Genomic DNA, 13,563 nt, shown 5'->3' with positions numbered 1-13,563 from the left:
TTTAAGTGTTTTATGACTATGGAAGCAATGAAGAATCGAACATCAAATAGCAGTATATGACATGTACTTTCTGCAAGGAACCATGCTGACAAAATCACAAAATTATTGCACATGTCCATCAATATATGCTATATGTACAGACATTTACAGATTGATTAATGAAATGAAAACAAAATTGGCACCATTTTACACTTTACAAGTAGATGTTTCCCCCTGGATTCAATTGCGTCATTTATAGCTTTTTTTTACAAGTGAAATAAGTTTTCATAAAAAAGTAAAATTGTACCAATGATTTTGTCAATGATTGTGAAGAGCTAAAATAGATTGAGAGAGATAACATATGCCCCCCCCCCCCGCCCTCCACACATCATACATCCAAAACGGCCTTGTGGTAATTTGTGTAATTAAATATTAATTCAGTGCAAGTTTGTGAAACATAACTTTATTCAAATGTTTTTAATAACAATAAGGTGGTCAGAAACTACACTTCAAATTTATAGATAAGAGTAGCATACCCTGATCCTAGATTCCAAATATATATACCATTTTTGGGAGTCAATATTTTCTGTCATTTGAGTTTAAAAATTAGAAAGCTAAGCCAATACAGAAATTTTATTATTAACAAGACTACTCTGCTCTCCCCAAGTGCATTGATAAATAAATAGAAGAGTTAACACAAAAGTGTATTGATATTTGTTTTACTTTTTTTATATACTTCTTTCTATCCGACTGCTTATCCTAATCTAAAGATTAAAATGTTTTTGCCTTGTAATGGGGGTAGTTATTTAAATGCTGCCCATCTCAGCATTATGTGGCACAAGGCCGGCAAGTGGGAACCCCGCAGGCTTCCCTAAAGGAGGGGCACTCCTGCAATTTTAAAAATTGCCTGAGTAACCCTGTCGGCATTCCCCGGTCGGGGCGCCTCAGGCAGGAAGCAATAAACTTGCCCCACCGGAAAGCCCGTTGGCAAGGCCTGGGAGGGTGGACCTCCTAGGTATTACCCAGGCAGTGTACCTCAATCCAACAGGTGCTGGGCCGGTTCCCGGCCCCTCACCTGTTGGGCTGAGTGTCAAGTGACGAATCCTTGACTTGTACTACCCTGTCTCCCTGCAGCCGAAGCTGCTAGGAGACACATCCCATCACAATGGAGTTGTAATGGGGGTATGAGACAAATGGATTCGCCAATCATTTTTATAACCAACGGCTGTGCTAAACAACCAATGAAAACGTCCCAAAATTATTATAAAAATTGTCGAATTTAGGATTCAATCAGTTCGCCGTTTACTACGCCACAGACCGCATTTGATTCTTGGTCGCCATCTTGGTTACTGATCTGAACTACGCCGCCATCTTTGTTCAACACAATGTCTCAAAATTTAACAGATTATGCGCCAGCCACCGTCTTTTCTTTGACGGATCGGAATCTAAATTCGAATTGTGGCAAGTAAAATTTGTGGGGTATCTAAGGATTTGAAAACCATAAAAAGTCATACAATCTCCAACAGAGAATCCAAACGACCCCGAATTTCTCGAAAAAAACACGACTGTTTTTGCAGAACTGATTCAATGTTTAGACGATAGAAGTCTGTCTCTGATTATAAGAGACGCATTGGATGATGGGAGGAAAGCATTGAACACATTGAGAGAATATTATTTATGAAAAGGAAAACAGAAAATAATATTCCTATATACAGAATTAACGTCTTTGAAACGTAACGAGGATGAAACGATTACCGACTACGTTATAAGGGCAGAAACAACCGCCAATGCCTTAAAACTCTCAGGTGAAATAATAAGCGATAGCTTGTTGATATCAATGACCCTCAAGAGACTTCCAGCCGATTTTAAACCATTTACAACTGTTATAACTCAGAAAGACAAACCCATAAATTTCAGCGAATTTAAAGTGGATTTGCGCAGTTACGAAGAGACTAATCGTATGCTCGTGGACAATAATAACTCCAGCAATATTATGAAGTTCAAAAATGCTTCTCGAAAGCAGACACCACCAAATTATACACCTCATCGCAACGTATTCTCCAAAAGTAATTTTCCCAAGAAAAAGAATATAATTATCTGCTATAATTGTGGACGACCAAACCACAAAAGTTTCCAATGTGGATATAAACGCTCTAAAATGGACTCTGCAAAAAACGTTGAGAACTTTGAGGAAGAACATACATTTCTATTTACATGTAACTGACAATAGCGCAAACGGTAAAAATCTCCTTGTAGACTGTGGTGCTAAAGCGCACGTTATCACCAAGGAATCTGATTTTATTAATTTTGATTCAAACTTTAATCCTCAAAGTCATTTTGTCGAAATTGCCGACGGTAGTCAAATAAATGATAAAGTCTTGAAAAGAGGCGATGCTAAAATATACGTAAAAAATAATAAAGATGAAATCTGTAACTGTATTCTAAAAACTGCTCTGTTAATGACTACACTTAAGCAAGACATATTTTCCATGCAGGCTGCAATTAAACAAGGTGCGAATATAGAATTTGGCCAAAATACATCAAAATTGACATACCCCAATGGAACTGTATTTGACATGAAAGAAAATGGCCAACTATATTATTTAAAAAGTATGGTTCCCTCAAAAACTGCCTGTCACGACTTGGAAACCTGGCATAAAATTCTAGGACACTGCAATACAGCTGATATTAAAAATTTACCAAATGTAGTCGAAGGCATGAAAATAATACCTTCAGACGATCTCCCAAATTGTGATGTGTGTGCACAGGGGAAAATGACAAAAGATATAATCCAAACGCCAGACAAAAAAGCTACGAAAATTCTTTCGCTTGTGCATTGTGACTTAGCAGGTCCGATCAGCCCGATGGGGAGAAATAATCTAAGGTACGTTTTGAACTTTATTGATGATTTTTCCGGTTTAATTATGGTTTATTTTCTAAAAAACAAATCCGACACTATCCTCGCCACTAAGAAATATTGAGCTGATGTTGCCCCGTACGGTACAGTAAAATGTATTCGCTCAGACAAAGGGACTGAATTTACTAGTCAAAACTGAACTTCTATTAATTAACCACCGTATTAAACACGAGAAATTGGCGCCGTACTCTCCCTTCCAAAATGGCACAGCTGAAAGGGCATGACGAACCCTTTTTGAGATGACAAGATGCCTACTTATCGAATCGAAATTAGTGCATAGTTTATGGACATACGCTTTAATGACAGCAGCATATATCAGAAATAGATCGTTCAATAAGAGGCTAGGAAAAATGCTGTATGAAGCGTTTTGCAGTGTAAAACCTAAAATGAACAGAATGCATCTATTTGGTTCTGATTGTTTTGCATTTATAGAAAACACCAGTAAACTAAATACTAAAAGCGAAAAAGGTACTTTCATAGGTTACGATAAAAAATAGCCCGGCATACTTAACTACTTTGCAGCTCAAAATGCCATAAAAAGGGTTAGATGTGAAAAATCAATGATACATTAAATTTAAAAAATGGCGATCCAGTGAATGAAAAACGTGAAATATTGCCTAGCATCTTAATCGATCACAATGAAAATATTAATAACAACGACAATTACAGTACTTCTGACGAAAATAGTAACCAGACACGTTGATACCCAATAAGGGAGCGAAAAAGGCCAGACTTCTTACAAATCAAAAAGATACAAGATTACGCCGTGGATTACTGTTATTTGTTGAACAGCGCACCAGAAAGTTATAATGAAGTGATTAATTCAGAAAATCACCAAGAATGGGAACAAGCTATGGTATCCGAATCGAAATCTTTATCTGAAAATAACATATGAAATAGTGGCAAAACCAATAGATAAAAATATAATTTCTTCATGCTGGGTTTTTTCCAAAAAAAATCACAGCTGGCAGTGAAACTTTTAAAGCAAGATTTGTGGCAAAAGGTTTCTCACAAATTCCGGGAGTGGAATATTTAGCAACATTTTCACCAACAAAAAATTTAACGACAATTAGAATTTTATTACAACTTGCCACTCAATACAATTTAAAAATACATCAAATGGATGTAAAAAATGCTTATTTAAATGCTCCGATTGACTGTGAAATCTACATTTACCCTCCAGAGAGATTTTAAATGAAAAATAAAAATTAGGTGTGGAAATTAAATAAATCGTTATATGGACTAAAACAAAGTGCACACAATTGGAATTTAACACTCCATAATTATTTAACAGAACAGGAATTCAAACAATGTCCTGTAGACGCGTGCATGTATACCAAAAATGTAGGTAATAAATTGTTGATTTTGTTTTTTTGGGTTGACTATATATTACTCGCTTCAAATTGTGATAACACTTTAAGAGATGTTAAAAATGAATTAAATAAAAAATTTAAAGTGGCCGATCTTGGACGACTGTCATGGTTCCTCGGTAGAAAATTTACCTGTGAAAATGAAACTATAACTATGAACCAATCACGATACATTGAAAAAATTCTGCTCAAGTTCGGAATGCAAGATTATAAGCCGCATTCAACTCCCGTCAAAATGGACATAAATAAAAATATAGGGACCGAAACAAAATTCATAGATAACCGAATATACAGGGAAATGGTAGGAAGCCTCATCTACTTGATGACCGCAACAAGGCCTGACATATGTTACACTGTAACAAAGCTATCTCAAAACTTATCGAGACCAACAATTAAAGACCTTAATCGTGCAAAACAAATCCTTCATTACCTAAAAGGAACCAAGGAACAATCTTTAAGATTTAAAAAATCTACATATCCTCTAAATTTAGAAGGTTTTTCAGATTTGGATTGGGCTAACTCTGAGGATAGAAAGAGTATAAGCGGGGTATTGTTGTAGACTGTCAAAGACTTGACCTATGATCTCTTGGAAAACTAAAAAGCAACAAATTGTTGCCCTTTCTACTTGTGAAGTAGAATATGTGGCTCTTACTCATTCAGCGCAGGAGGTAATTTTTCTGAACACTCTTCTAAAATCTATTTTAAAAAACCTATAGTAATTCATTGTGATAATCAGAGCAGTATCTTATTAGCAAATAATTCTATGATTCTTCAAAGGTCGAAGAATATTGATATCAGATATCATTTTATAAGGGATGAAATAAGAAAAAAAATCTATTACTGTTACTTATGTGACGTCTGAGAATAATATAGCCGACATTTTCACTAAACCTATAAAAAGAATAAAATTAAGACATTTTATAACCAAACTTTTTGGAATCTAATCATGAATAAATCTCTTTTTAGAAACCCAAAAGGAAAAGCATGAACAGTTAAAATCATACCAAAAAAAAAACAAAAAAAAAAACAACTGTAAATTGTCCTGGGCACGACGTTAAACTACGACCATTTCTACCTTACTAACCAAATTAACCAATTAATACCGAACATATTGTTTCCAGTTTTTCTTACAAAAAAAAAAAAAAGCCACTTGTTAAAACCCTTTTGTAAATTTCCTATTTGTCAAATAGTTCTTTTTGTATACCTTTTTTTTTTTGGGGGGGGGGGGGGGGTTGTTAAAACGAAACAAAAAATGTATATTTATGAATTTTTGTGCATATGTTTATATGTATGTATTTGAAAAGTATTCTATTTGTATGTTTATATATATTTAAGTGTTTATTTTTATATGTATCTAAAAAAATTTTTTAAATGGCTTCTTTTTGCACACATATCAATGTATTAATTCTTTTTGACCAACGAGAATAAAGACAAATTCCCCCAAAACCAGAAGAAGAAAAAGAAAAAAAAAAAACAATTATTTTATTGGTTTATTTTTTTTTGTTCATTCATTTTTCTTTCCTTTTCTCAAGTGAAACCAAAATTGAATCCGAAAGGATTTTTCCATTATATCAAAAAAGAGGGTGTGTAAAATGTTTTTGACTTGTAATGGGGGTTTTGAGACGAATGGATTCGCCAATCATTTTTATAACCAACGGCTGTGCTAAACAACCAATGAAAACATCCCAAAATTATTATAAAAATTGTCGAATTTTGGATTCAATCAGTTCGCCGTTTGCTACGCCACAGACCGCATTTGATTCTTGGTTGCAATCTTGGTTACTGATCTGAACTATGCCGCCATCTTTGTTCAACACAATGTCTCAAAACTTAACTGTCTTTTTTAGCAACTGGTTCAATATAATTGAAAGAAAAAAGTGTAAAAATAAAATAACTGATTCTTTGACCTAATTTCAGTGGGTTTTTTTAAAGGAATACTTGTAAGATAAAAAAAATTAGTCCATGGTGATGACAAGACTGAATAGTTTAAAAAAAAAAAAAAAAACAACTAAATAAGAGACACACTAAATTAAATAATGTAAGCTTTGTAAGTGTATCTTATATATGTCAAACTTTTAGTTGAACATACAAGTACAACTTTTCTTTATAGATTATAGATTTTTAGAATTTTAAATAATTATGAATAAGATAAATTTTGTGAAAAATTTCATAAAAATCATCAATAAGGACTCATTTCATCAAAATTACTTTAGCATGAACACTGTAAGGAGAGCAGTTTATTAATATATAGTAACTAAATGGTCTAGTTTAAAACTAAGACAGGGTTAGTGATATACCAGAACTTAAATTTGCCAAAATAGTATAGCGATAACAATCAAAATAGAGAAAACTGTCCAATTAGAATGTAAAAAGACAACAATTGGATTCAGGTTTCCTGGAAAATATTATTCATTGTTACCATTTAAAATTTTATATTTCATTGCTTCCCAACATCGTTTTTTCATTAAATTTTAATAACACCAACTTTAATCTACAAAAAAAAAAACAACAAAAAACATCATTGCAACTGACGATATATATTTGCTTGACAATTAAAACACATTTTTATGCTTACAGTTTTAAGAGATTCCATCTTAACTATTTTATCTCCTGACCAACTTTCCACGGACCTAAAAAAAAGAGTAAGAAATTAAATATTTTATATCGGTAATATATTAAAAATCTGCAATTTACAGCATATTATAACAGAATATATAAATTGACAATGTGAGAAGAACATATTAAACAGAAATATAGAAGAAAAATGATACACACACACATGTATATATACAAATATAAATATAAATATAAGCACATATACATCTTTATATATAAAAGGCAAAATGTGTGTTAGTGTGTGCATTTTTTGTGTATATCCGGCAAAAGCTTTTATGGGGGGGGGGGGTCACTCATTCTTAGAACTTTTTATATATTGTCTAAATTATAATATCTACAAGTTATGAAGGAAGGTCACGTCTATCTTTTATTTGAACAACTTTACGCATTATTTTCGGAATATTTCTCGGGTCTACGTGTTTCTTTGGCTTTTTAGTATGAAAGCGAAACTGAATGCGTGGATTAAATAAACTCCCAGGACTCATCCAGAAAGGCAATGAGGTTTGATCAACCTGAAGAAATCCCTCATATCAGATAATTGCAAACTGCACTTTTTATGGGGAGTTGGTTTTTCTCCCCAACCAAAAAAAACTACCGTGCAGCGAAAGTTGATAAAACAAAACAAAAAAAAACTGCCTCACAGCAAAAGTCTGTGATTTCATTCCCATTATAGGATAATGTTAGACCCCATTAAATTAACGCACATGTCTTTAACTTTTTAACCGTTACATCAAAACAGTTTTAATGACCCTCTATGACCCCTAGAGCTATGCCGGCGGGAGTCATGTACTCCTGGTAGGGCCACCCAAGCCGGACAGGTCAAAGGGTAGAGTCCAGACGAAGAGTGATCCAGAAAACTGGTGGGATTATACCTGACCACAAGGAGAGATGCACCCTTAGTCTTTGTTAAGACATGTATCTAGGAGAGGGAAACTCTGATATAAAACCTGAGGTCTGTTGTTCGCTTCCTCTGTGGCAAATCTTTGCACTAATTTAGTGCTGTCAGCAGCACCAAAAAGTGTGGATAGTTGTACACGGGCTTTCACCACTATAATCAAGGCCTATGTGTGGGTTCTCTGACAACTTTGATGGGGTCTAGGTTTTACATGGTCCTGCACCAACAAAGTCCATGGGCGTAAGGTTGAAGGTGATGGGGATAGGTGAAGGGTATCACTGGAAGTCCTTAGCCGAATGTCTTCACTGTGGCGGCCAATGGGTGATGGCCGTTCTGTGCAAATATGTGTGCAATTGCGCAGCTCGTGTCCTCCATTGGTGGCAAAGCAGCCCTATTTAGGGATAGCACTGCTTTCCCCATGTATGGGGAACGGGCGATAAAAGGAGCCCTAAACATTGCTCGTACACATTCACCTTGACAGTGAACTGCAGCTGTCTGTGTATCCAGTGTGCAGTCGAAATAATTATAAATTAAGTAAGAAATTTAATATTGGATCGTGGAATATTCGCACCCTCCAGGACAATCCTAATGCACCAGAACGTAAAACAGCATTGATATCTCGTGAACTTAAGAAATATAAGATCGATATTGCGGCACTCAGTGAAACATGCCTTGCTGGTGTCTCTCAATTTAAGGAGGAAAACGGTGGATATGTCTTTTTCTCCACGGGTAGAGGGCCTGATGAGTCTTGCCTCTCTGGTGTGGGATTTGCCGTAAAATCAGAACTAGCCAAATCACTGAAATCTCTTCCCAAAGGTCTATCGGACCGCATTATGACTTTGACCCTTGAGTTGGAACTTGAAACTCGGGTTACACTTGTAAGCTGCTATGCACCAACAATGAGCAGACCGGATGAGGAGAGAGATAAATTCTACAAATAACTACGAGAAGTAATCGGTGGTATTCGCCATAAGGACAAACTCATTTTGATGGGCGACTTTAATGCTCGGGTCGGTTCTGACTTCCAATCATGGAAAGGGGTTCTGGGGCATTATGGCGTTGGTAGAATGAATGAAAATGGTCTTCATTTACTCTCCCTCTGCAGAGAATTCAATATGACCATCACTAACAGTTTTTCAACAGAAAAATTATCGCAAAACCACATGGTTGCACCCTCGTTCAAACAGCTGGCATATGATTGACTATGTCATCACTAAGAAACGTGATTTTCGTGACTTCAAAATAACGCGCTCCTTCCATACAAGCTGTTACCTATCAGATCATGCCCTAATACGTAGCAAGGTGTTTCTGAGTCTTTGGCGCAGACAGGTAAAGAAGTCATCTATTCCAAAACGTATTAATGTATTATCGCTTAAGAATACTGAAACTCGAACAATACTTTCTGACAAGTTGGATGAAAATTTAGATGGTGTAGAAATAACTGACAACATAGAAGCGTCCTGGGAAGCGCTACGAAATATCACCCATTCCACTGCCCTGGAAGTGCTGGGCTTACCCATACGGAAGCACAAGGATTGGTTTGATGACCAGGATATAGAAGCCCAGGATCAAATTCAGAAAATGCATCAAGCTCACAAAGCATGGATTGACGACCAAAACTCTACTGAAAAAAGATTGGCATACAAAACCTGCAAAGGGAAAGTGCAGAGGACACTACGACAGATGAAAGAGAAATGGTGGATCGCACACGCAGAAGCTGTTCAGTCAGCATTCAACAGAAAGGACACAAAAGCCTTTTATGAAGGTTTTTGGTCCTCAAGAATCAGGAGTTTCGCCAATTTTAGCAGAAGACGGGACATTACTGACAGACAAGGACGGTATCTTGAAACTCTGGAAGGAACATTTTAAACAGTGTTAAATTCTTCTTCGGTAACAGACGATGAGATTATAAACTCAATTGAGCAGGTTCCCGAGAGATCAGAACTATCCGTGTTACCAACTCTCCCAGAAGTCCTTGCAGCAGTTGAACAGATATCATTGGGTAAAGCACCAGGAAATGACGGTATACTACCGGAAGTCTACAGATATGGTGGCCAGAAGCTACATGCACTTTTCGTGTCCATTTGGACATCTGGAAAAGTCCCACAGGACTTTAAAGATGCATCAATTTACCATCTTTATAAAAATAAAGGCTTGAGGAATTCCTGTGACAATCATCGTGGCATATCTCTGCTCTCAATTGCTGGAAAAATCATGGCCAGACTAATAATCAACAGATTAATAAGACATCTTGTAGATGAGATATATCCCGAATCGCAGTGTGGTTTCCGCTCTCTTCGGGGTACAATAGATATGATCTTTGCTCTGCGATAGGTCTCTGAGAAAGTTCGAGAAAGAACCAAGAGCTATACATAGTGTTCATTGATCTTACTAAAGCCTTTGAGACTGTCAACCGAACTGCCCTATGGAAAATCCTTAAGAAAATTGGTATACCTGACAATATGCTCAAAGTTATAACATCCTTCCATGATGGCATGAAGGCTTCAGTGATGTCCAATGGGGACTCTTCTGAGCCTTTCAATGTGACCAATGGAACAAAACAAGGTTGTGTAATGGCTCCAGTACTATTCGCCCTTTACTTCTCTGTTATGCTGAAATATGCATTTGCAGATGTTGACACTGGCGTTCATTTCCAATTCCATACAGATGGTGGGATTTTAATCAACGCTTCAAAGCGAAAACACTTCTCCGAAGAACCATTATAAAAGATTTGCTGTTTGCAGATGATGCTGCCCTTGTCGCGACTTCTCGGGAGGAGGCTCAACATCTTGTAAATCGGTTTTCTACTGCATGTAAAGCCTTTGGCTTGACAATCAGTATAAAGAAAACGGAAGTCATCTACCAGCCACCACCTACACCAAAACAAATACAGGGTGTTAAACAGAAACAAACCGTGCACAATTTTCCTCAGATGTCGATTCAGGTAGATGGGAAAAACCTGAAGTATGTTAAAAAGTTTACATACTTGGGAAGTGTGGTTGATTCAAGTGCATCTCTTGATTATGAAGTTATCAACCGTATCTCCCGAGCAAGCAGCGCCTTTGGCAAGCTGCACACAAGATTATGGAATGTTCGGGATTTAAGCGTGAAGACAATAATTCATATATATATAAGGCTGTGGTACTGTCCACACTTTTGTATGCCTCGGAGACGTGGACCCCGTACCGACTTCAAATTTCGCAACTTGACGTCTTCCATAAGAGTATTATAAATTTCACTACATGCTGGAGAAATGTTTAATAATTTGGTATTTTTTTAGATTAGGTCCACCTCCACAATTTTCCTTTCAATGACGACATTAGGTTTCCGAGTATGCTGAACACGCAAATTGCATTGAAATTTTGCGGAAATAAATAGTTGTATTATGCATTGTATTCTTCGGCGGCCATCTTTTTACGTGCACACGCGCCATAAACAAATACACACATGTAAAAAAGATGGCCGCCAAAGATACAATGCATAATACAACTTTTTATATCTTGATAACTACTTATTTTGCAAAATTTCGATGCAATTTTCGTATTCAGCATACTCGAAAACCATTTCAAGTCGTCATTTAAAAAGAAAATTGAGGAGGTGGACCTAATCTAAAAATTTACCAATAATTTTTAATCCCGTACGCCTCCCGATACATTGCTTCGTCAACATGCGACCATTTTATATCTCCCGAAGACACTTCCGTATTTAGAAAAAAAATATATATATATAAATAAATAAAAAGTGACCGATTTACCAGAACGTGGTAACTAAAAAGTGAGTATCCCTTTCAAATGTTAAAATGATTTTTTTTTTTTTCAATTTTTTTCATAATCTGGTTAGTGTTCAATCAATAATAATCCAGTGAAAAAATTTCAAAAACCTATCAGTATAGAAACTCCACCACGTAAGTAAATAAATAAAAAATGTTACGTGCGCATGCCGTTAGCCTTGACTAGGGGGGTACTAAGGGAACGACCATTAAATAATTCTGCGGGTCGCCATGGAACTCAACGCCCAAGGAGTATCAAAATAGTTTTCATGATCTTGAAGAAATTTTTTTTTTTTCCGAAAAGTGGGTGATCACTTTTCCATCTAAATTTAACTTAAAATGAGCACCCACTTTCTGGCCACCTGAGGAAGGGGCATTTATTTTCGTGTTTATTGGCTTAAAGGTTTTTTTGACAAGGCAGTTTGGTACGCGAATGCATATTTAACAGTTTTCGTTTATGCTCACGCATAGCATAAACAAAGGCTACGTCTGTGAAATGGAAAAATAGTCCCAGAGTTCAGGGGTTAATAACATGCAAAAGAAATCAAACAAAAAGACTTTTTAGCCAAGAAACACACAGAAAGAAAAAAAAAAAGCATCCATTTTTTTTCTATCGAATTCATTTGCTGTTTTTATTGAAAACTATTTTCCCCCGGATTTTTGATATAATTTTCCATTATGGGCTGTGCGTCTCACGTTCGTAAATAACAAAATTTTTTTTGTAGATTTTGGTGTGCTAAAAACGAATCTGCAAACCGTTTCCGTCACAAAAAAATAGTTTTTATGATATGAAGAAATTACTTTTTCGAAAAAGTGGCGATCACTTTTCCATGTAATTAACTTAAAATGAGCACCCACTTTCTAGCCACCTGAGAGAGGGGGGATTTTTCCCCACGTTTATTGGCTAAACAGCTTTCGTTTATGCTTACGCATAGCGTAAACGAAGGCTACGGCTGTTAAATGAAAAATAGTCCCAGAGTTCAGGGGTTATTACCATGCAAAAGAAATCAAACAAAAAACTTTTTAGCCAAGAAACAGAAAAATGCCCCTCTCTCAGGTGGCCAGAAAGTGGGTGCTCATTCTAAGTTAAATTTACATTGAAAAGTGATCACCCACTTTTCGAAAAAGTAATTTCATGAATGTCATGAAAACTTTTTTTTTGCTACGTAAACGGTTTGCAGATTCGTTTTTAGCACACCGAAATCTACAATAAAATATTTCGTTATATATGAACGTGAAACGGGCCTTAAAGTAAAATAATACCGGATTTTTTTGAGCAGATTTGCCGTTTAGTTGTACAAATATCCTCAAACCAGGTAATCACTAAAAGGGATTTTTAAAAGTCGTCACCTGTATCGAGCAAAAGTTTAAAACCACCAATTATATGCCAGCCTACATCATGGTAACATATATTGAGTGAGTTCCTAACAGTATTTTTAGTTTAAACTCATTTTCCCAAAATTTCCCCAAACTTAACGTGTTCGATACAGTCTGCCGCCATTTGTATTTTTCAGATATACCGATAAACATTGAATGTTTTTTAACCGATTATACATTACATAAAAACACTAAAATCTTATCCAGTTAGGTAGAACACTTACTTTTCTTGCCTTTGATAACATTTATTTGTTATATATTTATATTTTGACAACTTCTTTGTATCTGTGTTTAGTTATATAAACCCTTTTCATTTAATGTAACGTTTAGTCGGCTCGAAAAACAGTGTTTATTGGTGTATTTGAAAGCTACAAATGGTGGTGGACACTGTTGATTACTTTAAGTTAGAGAAAGTGAGTTAAAACTAAAAAAACTATACAAAATACTGTCAGAAACCTATCCATTATGCCAGCCTATGTCATGGTAACATATGTTCGGTGAGTTTCAGACACTGTTTTGTATAGTTTTTAGTTTTCAACTTACTTTCCCAAACTTAACGTATTCAACAGAATTCGCGACCATTTCTGTTTTTTGAGCCAATTAAACATTTTACATTACATAAAAACACTAAACAATTATC

The 13,563-nt window shown here is 35.7% G+C and overlaps 1 protein-coding gene across 3 annotated transcripts in view; it reads right to left on the bottom strand.

Annotated features, from left to right (window-relative positions):
* Positions 1–13,563, bottom strand: part of LOC145246788 (uncharacterized) — a 242,356-nt gene that overhangs the window by 107,701 nt on the left and 121,092 nt on the right. For all 3 annotated transcript variants that reach the window (XM_080108584.1, XM_080108586.1, XM_080108585.1), the window contains exon 8: positions 6,842–6,896. In XM_080108584.1, the coding sequence (XP_079964710.1) occupies positions 6,842–6,896 (55 nt within the window). The remainder of the gene's footprint in view (positions 1–6,841; positions 6,897–13,563) is intronic.

This window comes from Euprymna scolopes, chromosome 24 (assembly GCF_053919585.1).
Source record: "Euprymna scolopes isolate OS-2025 chromosome 24, ASM5391958v1, whole genome shotgun sequence".
Lineage (NCBI taxonomy): Eukaryota > Metazoa > Mollusca > Cephalopoda > Sepiida > Sepiolidae > Euprymna > Euprymna scolopes.
This window is presented reverse-complemented; position numbering and strand designations above follow the sequence as displayed.